Source organism: Vanellus vanellus, assembly GCF_965231255.1.
Source record: "Vanellus vanellus genome assembly, chromosome: 2".
In the NCBI taxonomy this organism is placed as follows: domain Eukaryota; kingdom Metazoa; phylum Chordata; class Aves; order Charadriiformes; family Charadriidae; genus Vanellus; species Vanellus vanellus.
Window position 1 is genome coordinate 7,889,213 of NC_138906.1, and position 13,314 is coordinate 7,902,526.

At 49.9% G+C, this 13,314-nt stretch overlaps 1 protein-coding gene across 1 annotated transcript; it reads right to left on the minus strand.

The window, feature by feature from the left end:
• Positions 1-564: 564 nt before the first annotated feature.
• On the minus strand, positions 565-8,869 carry CRYGN (crystallin gamma N; the record flags this gene model as incomplete). The annotated part of the gene is made up of 4 exons (XM_082499396.1): positions 565-700; positions 6,308-6,453; positions 8,141-8,389; positions 8,849-8,869. 4 exons carry the CDS (start codon positions 8,867-8,869, stop codon positions 565-567), a joined length of 552 nt encoding a protein of 183 aa, XP_082355522.1.
• Positions 8,870-13,314: the final 4,445 nt, after the last annotated feature.

Genomic DNA, 13,314 nt, shown 5'->3' on the forward strand with positions numbered 1-13,314 from the left:
TGCTGATCTAAAGTCAACGTAACTCAGGATGAATGATTTCTATCACATTTGAATAAGGACCAGCGTGTCGTGCTCAGACAGATCCCACAAGTCGGTCAGATCCTGACATGATCTTCACATGTGTCCTCACATGGCACAAACAGAGCCTCCGACGGCTGTGTGCCTGTGCTCAAAATGCACATGTGCAGCAACATGACCCCCTCCAGGCATCAGGAGTCAACTGGGTCCATCGCATGGTGGCCCTGGATGGGCCACAGTGAACACGTGTCAGACCACAACCGCACCGGGGAGCACGTTCCTAGGTCTGCTTGTCAACACCAGTTCTGGCCTATCACCCCCATGTCCTCCTTATAAATCACTGCAGGATAAAAAAGCAAATTCATAGCACGTAAATCAAGCTTAGAAAGGTTGCAAGTCCATTCCCTCTTGAACTTGTGCAAGTGATGGGAAAAAAGTACGTAGAGCCAAAAGCTGGTGTTTAACAATTTATTCCACAGGTCAGTGAGTGGGAAGGAGGGTGGTGCCCGGTCTCAGCAGGCCATCGCTGGTAGGATGAAAGCTCAGCTAGAAGTAGTTGATGACTCTCCTGATGGATTGGACATTCGCGCTGCGTGCCTGCCATGCATCAAAGCTGCTGAACTCACCCCGCTCCACCACATACATACGGCCTCGGTAGTTGGGCTCCTCATACAGCACCCACCTGAGCAGAAAGAGAGGGTTACTTGGCTCCCAACAATGTGGTCATGTGAGGTGGCCTCACGCCCACGTACTGCAAACTACCAGGGCCCAGTGGTCCCTCTGCAGTCCTGGTCCCATCCTGCACACAGAAATGCCTCCAGTGGAGTTAACTGCTGGGCTTCCTCCTGTTTCCAGTGTAGCCTGGCAATTATCCACAGCCAGATTGCACCTTGCCTTTAGAAGAAGTTGTTTTGGGTTACACCAGCAATGAAGCCTGGGACCAGGGGCTCCCAGCTTCACATGGCTGTAGGAATGGATCTCTCTGAGCTTCACCATGTGCAACAGAACAAATTTGATAGCGCTAAAGAAGGACATGAGTCCCCTCAGCCCCTGGATAGACCCATTTTGGACTGTAAGAAATGTGCAATGCTTGAAGGATGTTTTACCTCTTTGAACTGACTCATGAGCTATGATGGGAACCATATTTAATAATTTCTGTCTTTGCTAGCAATTCTCAGTGGCCTCTCTTTGATGCTTTCCAACAGACAGCAGGACTTGGCTTGGTTATCTTCACTTAAAGGGAAGATAACTCCCAATGTAGAGAATGTAGAATGTAACTATGACTTTCCCTTGGAATATAGTCAACCCCGCTCAACAACCTTGGTGACTTTGGCATGGCGGGCTTCTTGGGTTACATTTCTTTAGCATGTCTTTTTCCATTTGAAGGTCTTCAAGTCAGGAGCAATTCTGATGGTCAAGATGGACAAATTCTGCTGCTCTTCTCCCCCTTCATTCTTTTAGTACACACTGTGCCATGATCTTAATGTGGCCGCTTGTGTCACCTCCTTCCTCTATTTAAATTTCCTATACTTTTTAATGAAGTTTTGCCATTGCTCTGATAGTTTTACCATTGTGTTTCCACCCCATCATTGCTGAACTGCTCACCTCTGTCTCGTTCTTCTCTTCCCAGCTTTTTTAAAGCTTTTACAAGGATCTTTGCTGCTTGTCCCAACTATTTGCTCAGCAATGACAACAGAGCACAAATGCAATCTTCCAAATCATTTGGTTTCTGTGGTTTGCCTCTTGCCAGGAATTCAGCTGTGACATCGGGGTTGGGACCTACTGTATGTGGGATTTCCAGGGAGAAACTCCTTGAAGGAGTGGATGGGTCAAAGACTGCTGGGCCTCCAGGGTCAGACAACAGCTGGGGAACTCAGAGCAGTCTGACCCAGAGCAAAAAGCTGGAGGCCTAGGAAAAAAGTTGTTTATAAAACCAGCCACCCACGGGCATTATTAAAAAAAAAAAAAAAAAAAAGCAAAAGGTTAGGTTTAGTCGAGCCACCTTATGGATTCCGTGACATATTTGGATTTATTTTGTGTTTCTGAGAGGACACCAGGTGGGAGTGTGGTGGGTCCCTTCTCCCATCTGTCGGTGCACTAATCCAACTGTGCACGTCGGGCACACGCCTGCCTGGTGGCCCTCTCCACCGCGCTGCCCGCGCTTGCACAACCCTTTTCTGCAGCATTGCTGCAATGTGCTCAGCCAAGACATTTGGATTCCGAGCGTTTCCTGCAAACAAACAAGTTCATTCTTTGGCACTTTTTGCAGCCAGTTTATATCCGAACCAGAATTACAAAGTCATCCTCTGACTCCTCCTTTGAAGTGCGCTTTGCAGCGCGTCGAGAAGGCTGCCTACTGCTCATGGGAGCGTAACGGCAGGTTGCCCCAAAGCCATGTCCCTCCATCACATATCCTGATGCACACTGTCAGACAGCGTGCTCAGCTCTTTAGCTTAATTAGGAACAATTTATAAAATTATTCTCCTTCTCTAGATACACCCCAGCCTTGTTCATAAGGCACACATGGCTTCCTTCCTTTTCTGCCCCATCCCTTCAGCTTATATGCACTTCTCCATATTTTTGAGCCTCTTTCTCCATCAGCTCACCATCCTTCCCTCAAGCACTCCTGAAAAGAGCTCCTGATCCTATTTTCAGCACCTTCCAATCACTCCCTCCTGCTTGGAATGCCTAACGTTATTGAAAATACTGCATGGTGGTAGGACAGGGATGTTCACAATTCATTGCTGGCCCACCACCACTGCTCTAGGGCATCTTTCAACAACTGCTGGACCCTGAAAAATAATGCAGGTGGTAGAGCAGCCCCTCGTAATCATTGTCTTTCCCCAAGATCTCTGCGTTTCTCTCCAGACATACAGTTGATGTGTCCGCACAGTTGCATGGAGGGAATGGGACGGACCTTGGGGTAGATGGAAGCAGACTGTATGACCTGGTGTGGTGATGAGAACCCACCAGCTTCTCCCTCTGCTTAGGGAAAGGCTGCAAAAAAGAAGAATAAAAGGAATAGCAGAAAGATGGGAGTGAAGCGTATCTCCAGTGCAAGGTGATGAGTGAAGACTTGTATGGCTCACTTAGCTGTTCCTTTATTGCCTAAAATTTATGTTCTCTGAGACCATTGGCAAGAGAGGAAATCAAGTCAGTCAGGAGCCCTAAAAACAACAACAAAAAAAGATGATCCTGTCCTCAAGCCCAGCATGGGAGGGCTGATCCAGGCACATAGCACGCAGCCCTCAAACATCTCGGTGCTGTGTTTCATTAGCACATAAACCCAGAGGACAAGGGAATAAGACTCGCATGGAACTAGCACAAGCCCTACAAGCCAAAACTGGCTGCTAGCACTGAAAAAGCTAGCAGGGGAGTGCTGCAGCTTCAGCCTGAACCAAGCAGGGTGCTTTCAGTAGGGTTCAAGGTCACTCATTCTCCACGAAGGACTTGAGCAGTGCCATGAGCAGCTATTGCCTCTGCTGAGGAACAGGTAACTTTTATTGAGCAGCAACGTCTGGGTACCTGTTCTGGTTGATATTTCACAGCCTGACTGTGGAACATTTACCAAACGCTCATAAATGCTTCAGCAGAATAAATGGTTGGTCTGGTTCCTTCCAGTTACATCACCATAGTGCTGGAAAGCCCTTTTTTGGGGTATTCTCTCCCGGGCTGTAAAACAAATTCAGCTTTTTAAAGTTGTTATTTCTAAGCAATCCTCTGTGGAACGGCTGAGGCACAAAGGAGGACAAGATGCGCATGTCTTCGTCTAACACCAGATGATACCATATGTGATACTGGAGCTGGCTCTGCCCGTGGGACGGGCAAAGCCGCTCGCCATGCAAACCGCAACAGCTTCCGAGGAGGCGGTAACATCTCAAAACTGCTCCAAAATAGCAATCTCATTTCCAACATGGTTTTATCAGCTTTATCATCAGCCTTTCTGGCTGTGTGGGGTAACAATCACCAGCCCCAAAAGGGCAGCGGGGAAGGTGCTGGACACCCTCAGCCCCACCGCGCACCATGCCAAAGGCAGACGTTTCTCTCCCTTCCCGTGTTTCCAGCTGATCCATCATCACTTCCCGCAGGCATGGCCACCCCCGCAAGTGAAGGCAGCAGCATTTTAACAGCACGTGACACCATCCATGGATTTTGGAAGGGAAGCAAATATTTCGGTATCTAACGCATGTTGCGTTGTGGGAATTGAGGGAGAAAATTGCAGAGCAAGACTTTGGCAGGAAGGGAACTTAGGAGGACCCTGCTTTATGCCTGCTTTCAGCATGCACAGGGTAAAACAGACCCGTTTTCAGGCTGGGGATGCGCTGGACACAGCCTGTGGCTGAAACTCCCCTCATCTCCGGTGACCCCGTCTCCTCTGCTCCCCAAACAGTCGAGGATGGGTCCTGGGAGGGCTTTGCCAGGCTGAGCCCAGCACCTTTGGGGGCACCTGGGCTTCTATGATCCATCTAAAGGAGAAAAGAGGTGCCGTAGGATCTTTTTCTCCTCCCTGGTCTCACCTCTCTGCTGCAGTATCTCCTCCTTCCCTCCCTCCCTCCTCCTGCAGTCCGGGGCCAGCAGGTCCCTCTGCGCTGTCCTACCTTTTAATGGCCTTTACAGACCCTTCCACGGACTTGCAACATCCATCTTCCCAGGGTCTGAATGTAATGCTACAAACCCATGTTCTTCTCAGTACTTTTATTTTTTTCTATATTTTTTCTTTATCACTACTCGAAGCCTTTGAGAAGTTGTGTAACGTTAACATAACCAGTCTAGGCTCCCATGCGAGGGGAAGCAAGCTTTGTGCCCCTTATATATTTTGCGGGGGGAGAGGGAGGGGAAATCAGTCTAAAAAATTTAAGTGCTTGAAAGTTTCTGGGCAGCTTCCCAATTTCTCAAGCTCCGAGCTCTGCTACAGGGACACACATGGTAAATAATTGTCCCTACGGCTCTTGCCAGAGTACTCACAGGCTCTCTCTTGGCTTTATAGTGTTGGTACTCAAATGCCTTTCGCTTCAAATGCTCAGCACTAATGGACTGCCTGGTGGGCTCCAGCCATTTCTTCCCATGGGGAGCTGGTAGCTCTGCTCCTTAGCTTGAATGAACCACCACTGCCTGATTGTAAGCCTGGATTTTTGGAAGAGGAGAGGTCTCGGTTGAATCAGAAAGGGTCCTGCAGGACACTCGCTGTCAGGATGTCTCGAGCTTGAATGGCAACAAACTTTTTCCTATTCTAGGGAAAAATTGCTTTTGGACAAAGGTCCAACATCCCATGCTGGGTGAAGGTGAGATGCATAATGTCCAAGACAGGCAGAAAAGAGCTTTTCTGCGCTCCCTCCTCTGCAGGGGGTCCCCTAGCTCCAGCCACCCTCTGTCCGGCTGCGGGAGGATTTTACGGCATTCCCCGACTCCCAGCACGCTTGCAGCGAGAATGCAATTGTCGGACGGAGGAAAGGGGAGATGGCCAGATAACAACCCGTCTCAAAACAAGAGAAAAATAAAAAATAAAAAGGACTGACACAATTGAGAAAAATGCAAATTGCAACCCAACAGCAAGAAAAAGGCAAAGCTGCCGTCCTGCCGAGGCTTCGGGAGCATCTGCAGGGGCAGCAGGATGGGGCTGAGCATCAGCAACGTATCTGCAAAGCAGGTTCATGAGGCACCGAGGGTTACCAAAAACCCCCCATCAGGGTGGTCGTGCATCACTGCTGCAGTTGCCCATCTTTCAGAGGCAGGATTTAATTTTAAGGTGAGACACCGCTGCCTCATTTTTGCTGTCCAAGGAGGAGATTGCTGGTGTTGCAGCAAGCCTGGGTGACACCACTTGCAAAGCAAAAATGTTGACCTGCATCACCCAGAGCTGTCCATCCGCCCTCCCCGAAAGCATCTGCATGGATTTTAAAGAGGTGTTTGGAAACATGCACAAAAATGTGGGTTTTTTAAAAAAAAAAAAAGCTAAAAAAAAAAAAAAAAAAGCGCTGTGTTTAGACTTCTTGTTTCATACACCTTAAAAAGGTGTCTCAGAGCTCTCGTAACTTGTGCTTAGCTGCCACCCTCCAAGCATCGTGCTCCTTTGAAGCAGCTCTCAATGGGCAGGCACCAAAATTTACCTTTAAACCATAGGCTTAACTCACATTTTTAGGCATTCTCCAAGCCCCCCCGGCATCGACAGGCTTTTCCACAACAGGGGGAGTCTCTGCAGCCGCCTCGCTCCCCTGCGATGTTGGGTACAAGGGGCACGGAGCAGGGAGCGCCGCAGCGGCTGCGTGCCGGGACGCACACGGTTACTTACGCGCCATCGCCGTACACTTTGAGGGCGTTGATGCAGGTCTTGTCCCAGCCTTGTCCCTGCAGGAAGGAGCAATCTTCCGTCAGCTCCAGGCTGGGACCGCTAAAATTGCTCCCCTCAAATATTTCGATCCTGTAATGTTCGCCGTGCTGGGGAACAAAGGGATTCAAGTCAACCACAACAACAACAAAAAAAAAAACCCAGCAAATTATTTCCCCGGCTTTTATAAGGCAAAGAGGAAGACAGAAGAGTGCTTTGGAAGGGGAATGTGACAAGCAGGTCAATGCCACCAGTGCCAGCATGCACAGAGTACACACAAACTGGTGCCACCTCCCAGCACACCACGCCACCAGAAAAGCAGCCAGAAACCCCTCATCTCTGCACCTTCCTGCAGCCGCCGTCCACCTGCAAACGCATCGCTCGGGGGATGTGGTGAGCTCAGGCACACGTAGCCCCTCGCTCACCTGGGGATCCCCCCCATCAGCCCACAAACCCTCCGTCCCAAATACAGCATCAGCTGCAGCCGCAGCTCTCCGTGCACTCACATAGCAAAAAAAAAAAAAAAAAAAAAAAAAGATAAATATCCAGAGTGTACAAAGATGTTAGACAATTTTCCTAAACTAATCTATATTGCCTCCAGTTCCACATGTAGCTGGGGGTCCTGACGGGAGCTGTTGTGCCTTTCTTTAAGGAAAAACATTAAAAGAAAAAGAAACCTTCTCAGCATCGTCTTTGCTGCGTGAGCCCTTGAGGGTGACAGGACATAACCTCCTCCGGGGAGATTTCTGCAGCCTGCAGCGTAGGATGTGGGACAGAGCGAGCGGAAAGGATATTTTAAAGCTAAATTCAAAGAATACCTAACTGCATTTTTCAAATAAGCCATGTCAACATACAAGAAGGCCGGGCTGCGATGCCAAACCCCACAGCAGGCGTCCGCCAGCAGCAGCCGAGCGGATACGGTGCCTGAGCAAACATTCCTCCGGGAATCTGCACTGCAGAAAATGCCTCGAAACACTCGCTGGCATCTCACAGGGAAAATCGTGGGCCAGGGAAGGAGGAGCATGTCCTCACACCAGCCAGGCTCCAGGGCTCGGGGCAGAGCATCCCTCCATGTACGGACTGCAGAGGTGCTTTGGGAAGGATGTTACGGAGCTGAAACAAACCCATTGCCGTGCCAAAAAGAAACTTCAGGGCCAGCGAGAAATCCCACCAGCTCCAGGTGCATTCATCGTGGCCCCAGAGGTCATGAGTGATAGGAGAATCCTAACCCAAATTCATTTTTCTTTGCTACTTTTTAATATTCCCAATTAAACCTTCCTCCGGGTGGTGTTTTTAAAAGCTCCATGAAGGGAGGGCTATCTAGTATGGGGAAAAAAATGGATTTAGTTTAGGATTAGTGTTTGTTTGTTGTTTTTTTTTGTTTGGTTGGTTGGTTTTTTCCCCAACAGCAGAGAATTCAGCTAAAATTTGCTAGCCGCAGCCCAGCTGCCCCATGGGACTGGTTCAGAAAGCCCTGGGGCTGCCCACTCCCCCTCCGGGTGTGTGGGGAGACCGGGCTGCTGCGGCTCAAACTTGCCTTTGGCAACGACCCTCCTTCTTAATTCTCCCATGAGTATTTCATAGCAACTCACATTAAAAAACGAAAACACGTAACGCCGGCAGGACCTCGCCACCTCATCTGGAAAATCTCAATGGGACATATGATTTCTTAGGAGCATAGGTTTTTATGACACTTATTCACGGAGCTCCTGTGACCAGCAGAAACAAAGCCCAATGGTAGCTCCATCCCACCGATGCTCCAGCCGGGAGAGGGAAGCACCGGCGGCATCCACTCACCATCCCGACAGGCCGGCAGGAGCCCAGGTGGTCGCTGCGGCCGTTCCAGCGATAGAAATTGGGGTACTCGCCGTGCTCCAGGACGTACTGCTGCCCTCGGAAGTCGGGGTGATCGAAGCAGACCCAAGCCCCGCTCTGGACGCAGATGGAGTTGACTCGGTTGAGGAAACCTCGGTCCTGGAAGCTGCTGCAGCTGCCGCAGACCTCCAGCTTTCTGCCCGTGAAGCATTTGCCTTCGTAAAAAGTGATCTGGGGAGAGGGAGAACGGTCCCACCGTGAGGAGCGGGGGTACGGCCAGACCCCCGTTTCGAGCAGATGGGAATCTCCTGCGGACGTTTCGTTTTAGGATGGTTTGGTTGGGGTTTTTTAGCTGCTTTCCAGCTAGAGGAGCACGGCATCGCTGGCATTTTTTCCTAAGAACCGTATTTGTTTTTCTGGGAACGCAGCGCATCCCGCATTTACGACACTTCTCGCCGCCTCGTGCTCGCTCACACATATTTCCAGCAGGAATGTTTAAACAGGAAACTCCGCTCCCGAAACGCAGCTCCTTCTGCCGCACCCTCCCTGTCCCTGCTGCCGAGTTTACTCCCAGTATCACCACTCACGGCGCATCCTCCGGGATATTATCCTAACCTACTCCTTCAGCCCAGAGGATGCTCGGGCTCTCCAGCCCCAGGCTGAAAGGGGAGCGGTTGGGTCGTTACTTACTTTTCCCGAGTATTGAGACATTTTCTGCTGGCTGCTATCCAAGACCAAAAGCGGGAGCCAAACCAAAACCGCGATGGACAGCAGCGTTGGACACCCCACTTTATAGCAGGCGGCGGCGGGGGGAGACTGGGCTGGTGTCGCGAGGGCTTTTTAACAAAGCAGCGGGAACGGGGGGCTTTACGCTTTCTTGCTTCGTAGGCAGAACGCCGGTAACGGGCCCTGCTGAGTCCGGGGTTTTGATTTCGGGCAGACGATCTGACAAAAGATTTGCTTGGCAGGGCTTTGGTCGATTAGCCATGCACATTGACTGCTCCTTTTTGAAGGACTTCTTTTTTTCCCCCCCTTTATTTTTTCACTTTTCACCCCCTTTTTTTTTTCCCTCCCCACCCCCCGTTTTCCCTTTTTTCCTCTTATTTTCTTCTCCCTTTTTTCTTTTTTCCTCCTTTTTAATCCTCTTTTTTTTTTTTTTTTTTTTAGAGCAGACGAGAAGTAAATAACAGAAGAGCAGCACCTCTAAGCACGGCACACAGTTTCTCTGTATTGGGTTCGCTTCTTTTTACTGCATTTTCCCAGCTTCTCGCCTATTGCAGTATGGCAGCCAAAAGCGACCATCCTTGGGAGACTCCTCACCAGTAACACATCGCACTCCGTCCCTCAAAGCAATGGTTTCTCGTTCAATCTTCGAACCTCTTTAAATAGCATCTCCGAAAGCCAAGGACCTAAACCCCTCCAAAGCGCAAAGGTTGGGCTCGCAAACCCATCGACGTTATCCACGAGTGTCATTTTTATAGATGTTTCAGCATTGAAGCACCGAGGCACAGATATAAGTCAGGATTAGAGGGATTTTTAAGCCATACCGTTGACCATAAAGTAGTATTTCCCATATAGCTGCAATTGTGGCTTCAGCGTCTGGCAACTCAAACGCCAGCGCAAGGAAAAGCTGCTTCATATTTCCCTCTTTTGTGTTATAAGAGCATCCAGAGACTTTAACTGTCTTATTCTCAGGACAAAGAGCAAGGAATAGCTGCAGCCCATAAACGCCGTCAGTTTATATTAACAAGCCAGGCTAGGAAGAGGCAAAGGCAAATGCAGGTGGTGGCCCACGGGCCAGTGCGCAGAGGCGTAGCAGGGCACTATGTTAAATGGAGATTTGTCTTTTATCCTATTTAATAGCTCTGGAAGAAACCTCACACCCAGCTCCTACTCATCAAATCCTCCCCTTCGTCACCCTTCGCAGACCGTCAGGCACACGCTTTGGATCCGAACCCTGAAAACTCATTTCTTGGCGGGTCGCTCCCATCCGCACGTGTGCCAGCGGCCTCGCTCGGCAACCCCGCTCCTCTGCTGCCTTTGTTCACCGCTTCGTTGCAAGATTAAAGACCCTTTGGGAAGAAAGGATGTCATTATTAAAGCTTAAACATATGCCGCCCTTTCAATTAACATGTAAAAGTTAATAAGCGCGTGTGCGCACACACGTAGGCTGAGCTGGAAGACGTTGCTTTGACTGGGACGCGCTGGAGGGGGAAGGAGGGAGGTGGCACATTGTGTTTGGAGAAGAAACGCATCCTTCAGCTGATGCAAGGTAAACCTGCCCTGGCGTCGCAGAAACACTGTTTACATTTCCATGTTCTGCTGGGAGGTGGGAGATAATAAAGAAAAGCCATCTGATTAAAAAAAAAAAAAAAAAAAAAAAAGCTACCCAAGCCCCCATTGAAATGATGGTGGTATTTTGGTATTTTCCAGGGGCTAAATTAGTCTCCAGATGGTGTCAGAAAAGTAACAGTGCACGGGAGGTCCCACTTGGAAGAGCAGCAGCCAGAGCGGGGGGGCATTAGCGGCATCCCCAAGACCAGCCCTTCCCCACAGCCGTGCACTTGGTGCCCTGGGAGGGAAGGAGGAGACGTGTCCCTCTTCTGAGCCATGGCTGGGAGCAGCACGGTGAGGAGATGGCACCGTTGTTGGCGTTGGGACCCCACACTCTCAACCGCTGGGGTTGTAATGGTCCACACGCTCGTTGCATTGGCCATGAGCTGTTTGGTGCCTGGAGAGGAAGACCCACAACATCCATAACAACCCGGCCTTAAAATACCCAGTAAAGCAAATATTACTGCAGGAGAAGGTTTTTATGGACCCACAAAAGCCTGGTTTCCTCCGGCGCTGTCTCATGATGGGACTTTCCTGTTTCTCCTAAGATGTGAGCTTTAATTAAATCTGCGGGAACTTGAAGTATCTGAGACTTGTGCCTGGCTGTTAGATATGTTAGAAGTTGTCCAGCAGGTTCGAAAGCTATTTTAGGAGAGATGGAAAGAGGGTGTGACAACTTTATTCTCATTTCTTTGAGAAACCACGTTAAAGATATGAAACAACAAAGGGCCCATCTCTAGGAAAAAGGAAGATGACAGGAAAAAAAGAATACCAAACAAGTGCAAACCCCAACTTCTCATTCCTTGCAAAGGACAGAATGGCTGCCCATGGAGGAGGTAGAAGAGCAGCTTGAGGAGCCCATGGCCACTATCAACCTTTCAGGCACAGGATGTTGGGGCAGAGCTCGCCTCCCGCTCGTGCCCGGGTGCGGGATTGCATCCGACTGTGCTGCCCCAAACTAACAGGATCGTGGGCAGCTCTCCTCTGCTGCGGCTGTTTAAAGGATGAAACGGAGACATGAACTTACAAGTTTGAGCGTTTGGCTTTAACAGACAAAACCCAAAAGTCTGAGACTTTTTTTGAGCATTTTGGTGTAAAGGGAGTGAGAAATCGAGCTTGACATCCACCGGGAGGGCTCCGGGCTGTGCTATCCCTGCCTGCCCTGGGTGCCAAAGAGCGAGGTGCTCAGAGGCGATTTGCTCTGAGTCCAGGTGAGAACACCAAAACACCCCAACCACGCAAGATGGCCAAGGTTGATTTCAGGTCCATTGTAACCCTGCGGTTACATCCCCAACAAAACCAGGTCAGAAAGGACTCTGCTGTGGGACACCATTGGTGCCAACACCAGTCTCATAGATAGACCTGGCCACACTAGAAACCAGAACTCAGTCATCTAGGACCAAAACACGCTGTCTGGATAAATGTGGTGGTTCCAACTGCCTTCCCACTCTCCTCCCTGCATCCCACCTACACACAGGATGTGGGCACAGCTCTTGTCCTCTTACAAAGCAATTTCCATTACGTGCCAAGGGTTTCCGAGCAAGGTCCTGTCGGCACAAATAAGCCCAAGCTGGGTAGCCTTCGAAACGCAGCTGACAGATGCCACCACCTCTTTCCACGGGGTGTTATATAGGATTTATGGGGGTGGTGTTTCCGTGCAGCTCAGCAGACACTGGCCATCGCACATATCCTGCACAGTAATTCGCCTCACAATAATCTACAGTGTTCGGTGGTGCTGGCAGAAGGATGCTCCCAAACTACCCACCTTACAGTAGGAAGATACCAAACTCGCTCCTTCTGTGACGCAGAGATTTCCTCAAGTGAGCAGCGCGTGACTCCTGGAGGGGAATCTTTGGGAGTGACCTCGCTAATGCTAACAGCAATGTTTCATAGCAGAGGCTGAGCAGGATTCACATTCTACTCAGAGGTACCTGCTACGGCCAGTACAACCCCATGCAAATCATGAAGTCAGCAACGGCCAAGGAGTTGCACCACATCCTCTGAAAGGGCCACACTCCGGCTTCCGGAGGAGCTCTTTACTATTTGCAAAGCAGCCTAAGACCCAGCACAAGAAACATCCACAGCTTTGAAAAGGCCATCTTGCTTAAAAAAGCTCACAGATTTCTTCACGTCTCACATACGAGATGCTTCTAGCTGGTTAACTATGGAACAGACACAGGTTGAGCTCCTTCCCATGGAAAATTTTTTGGCTCACCGCTGAAAAGGATAAGCACGTCTTGTGGGCCACTCCAGAGCAGCAACAGAGTGAGAAACCATCCTTATGACTCAAGGGAAAGTTTCTGTATTAAATTCACGTTGCTCAATTAAGACCTAGCCCACCTCATGCCCATTGCCAAAGCACTAATTTCCACTGGTGATTAACCCATTCCCAGTGCCTGGGTACACCACGTGCTGCCTCCCAGAGCTGCTGGGGAAGGTGGTTACACTAACTGCAGGACATCCCCGCAAACCATTCAAACAGAGAAAGCATCTTCCAACCCACACCCTCACTGGCAGAATACATCACCTGTTGCTGGAAATGGGAATCAGGTGCCAGGCGATGGTCTTGGGCTCAAACGCATTGTCTTCATCTCAGATGCACCAACACAAAGAGTCTATGCAACATCTCTACCACGGGTGGCCATCCCACACCCTGACCCACCACCCGTCCCCAGCCATGCAACACCTTGCTTTGCCCCATGTGGAGCACAGACTCCAAAAAACCTCTTCATGCCTGAGCAAACCCTGCCATGCAATGATGGTTCAGACCTGGCCAGATTCCTCCTAGGAAAAATAACTCCTCGCCTTGAGGTTGGGACCTG